This window comes from Odontesthes bonariensis, chromosome 7, assembly GCF_027942865.1.
Source record: "Odontesthes bonariensis isolate fOdoBon6 chromosome 7, fOdoBon6.hap1, whole genome shotgun sequence".
Classification (NCBI taxonomy): domain Eukaryota; kingdom Metazoa; phylum Chordata; class Actinopteri; order Atheriniformes; family Atherinopsidae; genus Odontesthes; species Odontesthes bonariensis.
The window spans coordinates 707,521-715,652 of NC_134512.1; the positions used below are offsets into that span (position 1 = coordinate 707,521).

Here is an 8,132-nt window from a genome sequence, read left to right on the forward strand (position 1 = left end):
GGATGGGTGCTGGAGAGCGGATTGAATGCGCGTGTGACCGCTGGAAGCTCCAGGCTGGTTCTTGTAAGATGGGAGGCCGGTGTTCATTCGATTTCTCCTACTTGTCGAGAATTGCTACTTTGTGGTTTTGCGCATGCGCCGAGCCGATTTTCTAAGTTTCGTTTTCACGCCAAGTAGCACAAATCGACAGAACACCGGCACGGAGGAGCATAGATCCGAGCAGGGGTGCTGAAAGGCGGATTGAATTCAAACTTTATTTTCTGACTTGTAAGAAAAAAAATGCACCGGCGGCACAGCAGAGAATAAGTTACGTACTGTATTTGAGTTAGCCTACAGTATGTCTGCGCACTGCGCAGTACTGTAATTAAACTTGCATGATAATAAAATTCAGTAAATGCTGAAGCTATCCGTTTCATTCGTTTCATTCTTCAAGGTGAAATGAGAATAGCAAATCAAATAAAAGGTCAATTGTCATTCTAAATACCGCAAAAATACGATTTATATGATGGCTTATATATGATTTTTTTTTTTAAACAGCCATTGAATTGGCACGTGTAAAACAAAAATAGCAATCTTATATTTTCTAAATATAAAACAATATAACAAAAAAAAACATGCTGTATAGGCTATTTATGCTGACATAGGTAGTTATAGCCTACATGAGTGATCCTTTAACTTATGTTGTCAGTGTAATTGGCAGGCTGCTTAACTGGTGTTCTCAGCCCCACAACTCTTAAATTCTACTTTTTTCAGCCAGTGATGGTACAGGCAATGAGGCAGAGATCACAGGGAGAGGAGAAACACCAGGAGATCAGATAGAGATAGAAGAGGAAAGAGGAGGAAATGAAAGAGGACCAACAGAGAATGAGGAAACAGAGAAAGATGAAATAGGAGATGAAGAAACAGGTAGTGCGAGAGGAGTAAGAGAAGAAACAGGGACAGGAGAGATGGAGAGTGGAGAGTCTGAAGTAGAGGGAGATGCAGAATCTGAGACTGAAGACACAGTGAGAGGAGAAAGAGAGAGCAGATGCCATCCCAGTATCTGGACAGAAAAACAACACATACGGTTTAAAAAAGATAACCCTTGGCTTATTGTCAATGGTGAATATCTTGGATGCAAAATCTGCAAAAAAGTGAAAGGCCTTGGAGTGTTTAAAGAAACAGGAATGTGTCTCTCAAATGAATGGGCCGCAACTAAAGTCACATACAGTCGCAATGGTGATCACCAGTATCAGTTGTCATGCTTGAGAAGTAAAATTTTCAAACACACATCATCAAAGAGCCACAAGGCAGCCGAAAACATAGTGAACACAAAACACACAATATATGTATCAATGCAAAAACAACTGGAGAGTGAAGAACAGAAGACAGCCTCACTGTTTCGAACAGCCTACTTCATGGCAAAGAAGAACAGGCCATTCACAGACTACCACGAACTTGTGGCGCTCCAGCAAGAGAATGGCCTTGACATGGGTATCACTCTACATTCAAGATACACTGCAAAAAATATAATAGACCACACAACTCATGAAATGAGGAAGAAAGTTCTGAACCACATCGTAACTGAACACCAAAGGTTTAGTGTTTTAATTGACGAATCAACAACTCTTAGCAAGAAATCAGCCCTGGTTGTTTATTTAACATCCATTATAAGTGGCGTACCCACAGTAGTATTTCTGGATTTGGTGGAGCTGGAAAGCCAGTCAGCTGAGAGCATAACTAAGAGTTTACTACAGTGCCTCCAGACTTGGGGAATGGATGAAGATTTCATCAAAGAAAATTTCATTGCGTTTGCCAGTGATGGGGCAAGTGCCATGCTGGGCCGGAAGTCAGGGGTAGCTGCACGCCTACAACTCCTGTATCCACTTCTCATTGTGTGGCACTGCCTAAACCATAGGCTGGAATTGGCTGTTGGAGACACAGTCAAGCACACTAACAATGTCCATCATTTCAAGTCTTTTTTAGACAAAATTTACACACTGTACCACAGGTCACCAAAAAACTGCCGGGAACTGGCTGAGCATGCACAACAACTTGAGGTAAATCTGCAAAAGATTGGGAGGGTCCTTGATGTCAGATGGGCAGCTAGCAGTTTCAGAACTGTGAAAGCTGTATGGAATTCCTACAAGGCCCTGTATCATCACTTCAGTGCTGCTTCAGTGGATGTCACAAGAGAGGAAAATGACAAGGCCATGTACAGAGGTCTTATGACCAAAATGGAGCAAGAGGAATTCCTATGTGATTTAGCCCTCATGTATGACACATTAGAGGAGATCTCCCACCTCTCTCTGAGCTTGCAAGAAAGAGGAATGACCCTCACAAGAGCAGACACATTAATGAGACGAACAATTCGCATTGTTTCCTCAATGATTACCTGTCCAGGTGACAAGAGGCAGGAGGCCCTTCAAGCTACAGAAAAACATGAGTTTAACGGGATTCAACTAAGAAGCACCCAAAGGGCAAGGCAGATAAACTCATCAGAGTTCCTTCACTCACTCATTGAGAACCTGGAGGACAGATTGTTCACTACAGGCTCATCTAGGCAACAGAGTGTGTCAGCTGAAAACAAGGCCCAGTACAGTGAATTGCTGGACCACTTTAAAGTTCTTCTTCCAGCAAACTGGCCTGTTCCCCTAAAGGAACCATATGGGGAATCCAATGTGAAAAAACTTGCCCAAAGGTTCAGACTTGATGACAGAAAAATTCTTGAAGGCTTCAGGGACTTCAAGGATAACTCAAGCATCATTCCAGAAAACCTTGCACCACTCATGAATGTCCACCATCTCATTCCAGTTAGCACTGCTGAGTGTGAGAGACGGTTCAGCTTAATGAACATCATAGTGTGCCCCCTGAGATGCAGTCTGCACATTACCACTGTGTCGTCCTTGATGTTTCTTCACCTGAATGGCCCGCCACTCACAAAGTTCAATCCAACACCGTATGTGAAGTCCTGGCTGGTGAAGCACAGGGGAGCCATGGACCCCAGAACACACCCCTGCAAGGCAGAACCTGACGTAGCGGACAAGGAGGCCCTCTGGGCACTACTTTAAAAAGCATGCATACTAACACACACACACACACACACACACACACACACACACACACACACACACACACACACACACACACACCATATCTACTGTAGATAGTTCTTACTCTACACATACTTTTCTTTACTGTTGAAATTTGAAATTTAATAAACTACACACTACAAACACATTTGTTGACTGTCATTGATTTAATATGACTTTAACTGATAACGTCATGGAATATGGCCAGGACAGCCATACAGATTCGCGACACCTTGCGTTGCTTTGTGCTGTGTCGCGTTGCGTTGCGTTGCGTTGCGTTGCGTTGCGTTGCGTTGCGTTGCGTCGCGTTGCGTTGCGTCGCGTTGCGTTGCGTCGCGTTGCGTTGCGTCGCGTTGCGTCGCGTCGCGTTGCGTCGCGTCGCGTTGCGTCGCGTTGCGTTGCGTCGCGTTGCGTTGCGTCGCGTCACGGTCTGTCTGATCAAAAAATTCATTGTATACCCACCTCTAATTTGACCACTACAGCCCTGCCCATGATGGAAACAGGGTTTGATCTGACCCTGTTTCTCCTGAAATCTACAGTCATCTCCTTTGTTTTGTTAACATTCAAGATGAGATGATTGTTCCCACACCATGCCACAAAGCGGTCCACCAGCTCTCTGTACTCAGCTTCTTGTCCATCTCTGATACACCCGACAACTGCAGAGTCATCTGAATATTTCTGTAGATGACAGGAGTCTGACTTGTACTGGAAGTCTGAAGTGTACAGAGTGAAAAGGAATGGTGAGAGTACAGTCCCCTGTGGTGCTCCTGTGCTGCTGATCACCTGGTTAGACACACAATTCTTCAGTCTGACAAACTGTGGTCTGTTTGTCAGGTAGTCATTAATCCAGGTGATTGTTGAGGCCTCCACCTGAGTCTTCTGGAGTTTCAGATGAAGCAGATCAGGCTGGATTGTGTTAAATGCACTGGAGAAATCAAAGAACATGATCCTCACAGTGCTGCCTGCTTTGTCCAGATGACAGTGGGTTTGTTGAAGCAGGTGTATGATAGCGTCTTCAACTCCAACTCCATGGCGATAAGCAAACTGCAGGGGGTCCTGATATTTTTATTCAGAGAGAATAAAAATCCTTGGCTTCATTGAAAGGAGTGATTCACCCTCAAGTATAAGAGAGGCTTTAAGAAAGTACAGGCTAACAACTAACAACATTTATCAAACTGTCGAGCTGAAAAAGCTTTGAGTTTAAGAAAAAAATCAAACAGCATCTGAAGTCCTTGACAAGGTTTAAGTGTCTCTGAGGTGCTACCAATTAGTTAGCACCCAATGGGACGTTGCTCCTTATTAACAAGATAGCTGCTGGGAGGTCCAATTTCATATTTACAGCCTTCCCCTGTTAGTTGGTCACACAGGCTCAAGGGGATGATGGTCATACCATATATACCATATTTATTTATATAGCACTTTTAAAAACAAACAAACCTGGTTGACCAAAGTGCTGCACATCATAAGAGCCCACAGATAAAAACCATATAAACACTAAAAACGGAGAGAAATTAAAATCATCTAAAAACAGACATAGTGCAATATAAACGGAACAAACAGTAAAATGAATGTCAGTCTCACACTGGGTTAAAGGCCAAAGAATAAAAGTGTGTTTTATGTTTTTTAAAAACATCAAAGAAGGAGCTGGTCTTATGTGCAAACGAAGCTCCTTCCACAGCTTTGGGGCCCGGACAGAAAAAGCTCCATCACCTCTCATTTGCCTTTGGGATTTGGGAATCACGAGCAGCATCTGGTCAGCTGACCTGAGGGAATGAGACGGGGTGTAGGGGTGCAGCAGGTTAGACCCATAGGCTGGAGCAAGGCCATGAAGGGATTTAAAAACAAATAAAAGAACTTTCAAATGGATCCTGAAATAAATAGGAAGCCAGGGCAAGGAGGCTAAAATCGGAGTGATGTGCTCTCGTGTCTTTGTACGTATTAAAAATCGTGCTGCCGCATGTAGATTATACAAACACCAAAAAAATGTATGTAGATCACACAGAAGATAATAATACTCATCATTTTAATATACTTTCAAAGAGTGAAAGGATTATTTTTGCAGCCTGACGATCACATTTTTAATCATCAGTCCTTGTATTGTCACGGTGTTGCTCTTTATGTTCAGACTTTTGCAGAATTCTTCTTTTAACAGTCAGATCCGGGTGTCATGATCATGCTTGGATGTGGTGTTGTGTTGGTTTCTGAGTCTTAGGTTGGGCTGAGCAGGCCTCTGGTTGGCTCCTGCTTTACATTATACCTCATCAGGACCAGCCAGCCTTCAAGATTGTTTCACTATCCTCCGTGGTAATCTGCCCATTCCTGTTCTACGTGTTTGTCCAAGTTTCTAGCATTCAACTAACGTCTGTTCCTCTACCTTCCAGTGTGCTGTTCATTCCTCTCTGCTCTCTGGTTCCCTGTGGGCTCCTCGCTGAAAAGACCCCTGTGGAAATAACTCTAACAATCTGCCTGCTCGCCCCTCAGGGTCTCTGCACCACAACCAGTGGCCCTCCTCTCCTTTACAGAAAACCTCCTGGACCCTGTAAGACTCTCTCTCATTCATGCAAAACAACTACAACAAGGACAATAACCCCTCAGATATTCATATTAACCTTGCCTGAACCTCTCCTCTCAGCAACCTCCATAGACCAGGATCATTCTGCGATCACACCCCTGGAAAGCATTACAATCAACCTCTTTTACCTTAAACATCTTTGTGTCCTGCGTAAGAGTCCTTTTTACGTACCGGCTCATTTCAACTGTGACACCAGGGGCTCCAGAGCAGTCCCCAGCACAGAGCCAGCCTTCTGTGTCAGTTTGTTCACTTTCTGTGAGTCTCTGGCTCTGATGCTGCTGCCCAACAGATGCTGCAGAGCAGACTCAACTCTCCACCAGACTGATAGAAGATCTAAAACATCTTGGAGTACATACTGAAGGACCTGAGCTTCCTCCAGAAGTACAGTCTGTTATGTCTTTTCTTGTAGACAGCCCCTTTGTTTTGTTTCTGCTTAAGATGAAATGATTGTTCCCACACCATGCCACAAAGTGGTGTACTCAGCCCATTATCTATCATTAATACAGCCAACACCTGCAGAGAAAAAAATATTTCTGGAGATGACAGGACTCTGAGCTGTGTACAGAGGGAAGGGAAATGGTGAGAGTACAGTCCCCTGTGGTGGTGCTGTGCTGCGGACCACCTTCTCAGACACACAAGCTCACAAACTGTGGTCTGTTTGTCAGGTAGCGGGCCGGCTGTAGTTCAGGAGGAAGAGCAGTCGCCCACCAATCGACTTCCCCAGGCCTCATGTTGAAGCAAGACACTGAACCTACCGATGCATCCATCAGAGTGTGAATGTGTGTGAATGAGTAGAAAGCATGTAGTTATGAACTAAGACGTGCTGTATGAGAATGAGTGAATGGGTGGCATTTAATGTGGCATGTGGTGTTGAAGTGCTTTGAGTGGTCAGTTAGACTAGAAAAGCGTGATACAAGTACAGTCAAATTACGATTTAGTGAATCCAGGTGGTTGTGGAGACACATACCTGTATTTTCTGGAGCTTCTTACATAACAGTGCATTGGTAAAATCAAAGAACATGATCCTCACAGTGCCGGATGCTTTGTCTCGATGAGAGTGAACTCGCTGAAGCAGGTAGATGATTGCATCTTCAACACCAACCCCAGGACGATATGAAAACTGTTGTGGGACCTGAGAGGTGTTATCATACCTAAGGTGAGCTAATAAAAATGTTTCCAGGACTTTTATGATGTGGGATGTTAGGACAACACTTAGGTAACAGAATAAGGAAACTTTGCACCACAGCACTGAAACTTTCCCCTGATTTCGGATGAGGTTGAAGCGGTGCTGTATCCCACATAGCTTTTCCACATAAGCCTTCAACTCTAACCCCTGGAGATGACTCCATGCGGACAGCATTATATTGTTATGAAAATTGCTGGATTATTTATACAAATGCTAACATTCTGATTGTATTATTATACAGGGACAATTTCAATTGCTTATTTAATGTATATACATTGTATACATAAGGCACTTTTTATAGAATGACACCTTACCAAAAAGCATCTGTTGCAGTAGCTGGGTTAGGGTGCCAGGGTTGCGACAGATCCTCCTACAGTAAGAAAATCTACTGCATGGGATTTATGCTTGCTTAGACAGGCAAAATGCTCATTTGGAGCAAGCCCAATAAGAAAATACACTTTAGCAATAAGTAAAAAACAAAAAGAATTCTGCGACTGCCAGTATTTGTAAGCAGTACTGTATGTAAGCTCCCATAAGCTCCTTACTGGCTGCGGAGAGGCGTGTCAGGGAGAAGGCGGACTTTAAAAAGAAAATGGTAACAACGCATTTCTCACTCTAGAACTGGGGTCGGCAACCTTTGGCATTCAATTAAATTAAATTCATTTTTATTTATATAGCGCCAAATACAACAAATGTCATCTCAAGGCCCTTAGATAATAAAGTCCAATTCAAGCCAATTGGAATTGGAAGGAAAAGAAAAAAAAATCATGGAAATTGTTACAAAATTTGAAAGGCCATGAGAATCATAAGGCTAACTAAGTAGAGTAAGCCTATGTTCTCACAAAATGCTGATGAGTTGAAGCTGAAGTCAGTAGGTCATTCTCATTCACTGTAACTCAGAAACAATGTTTAACTTAGGTAGTTTAGAAGAAATGTTTTTATGATTAATTAGGTGTGAAAATTGTTTAACCTTCTTTCACTAAGGCATCAAATGTTCGGTCAGATAGGCTAACACATTCTGCTCCCTACCAAACAAAACATGCAGCAGCTTATGAACTGCAGGAAACAAATGAACAAAGAGTACCAGTTAATGTGCTTCAGAACGCTTTTATATAGAATAGAAACATTACTTCAAAGTTAATATTACTTAGCTGCTACAGTATGAAAACAGATAAGTAACAGGTTAGCTGCCTGCAAAGATATTTGATCAACCACTTCTGGTAAGTCATGAGTTACTGCAAATGGGTCAAGTTTGGTTAACATCTAATATTATTTCATAACTTTAGCCTATTTACCAAGTATT

General features: G+C 42.9%; 1 protein-coding gene across 1 annotated transcript; it reads left to right on the plus strand.

The window, feature by feature from the left end:
* The first annotated feature begins 758 nt into the window (after positions 1-758).
* Positions 759-3,296, plus strand: LOC142383603 (E3 SUMO-protein ligase KIAA1586-like). Its single transcript, XM_075469196.1, has one exon. It carries the CDS (start codon positions 948-950, stop codon positions 3,048-3,050), a length of 2,103 nt encoding a protein of 700 aa, XP_075325311.1. The 5' UTR covers positions 759-947; the 3' UTR covers positions 3,051-3,296.
* The last annotated feature ends 4,836 nt before the right edge of the window (positions 3,297-8,132 follow it).

Coding starts and splice junctions, on each gene's coding strand:
- LOC142383603 (XM_075469196.1), top strand. CDS start 948: ATGGAGAGTGGAGAGTCTGAAGTAGAGGGAGATGCAGAATCTGAGACT.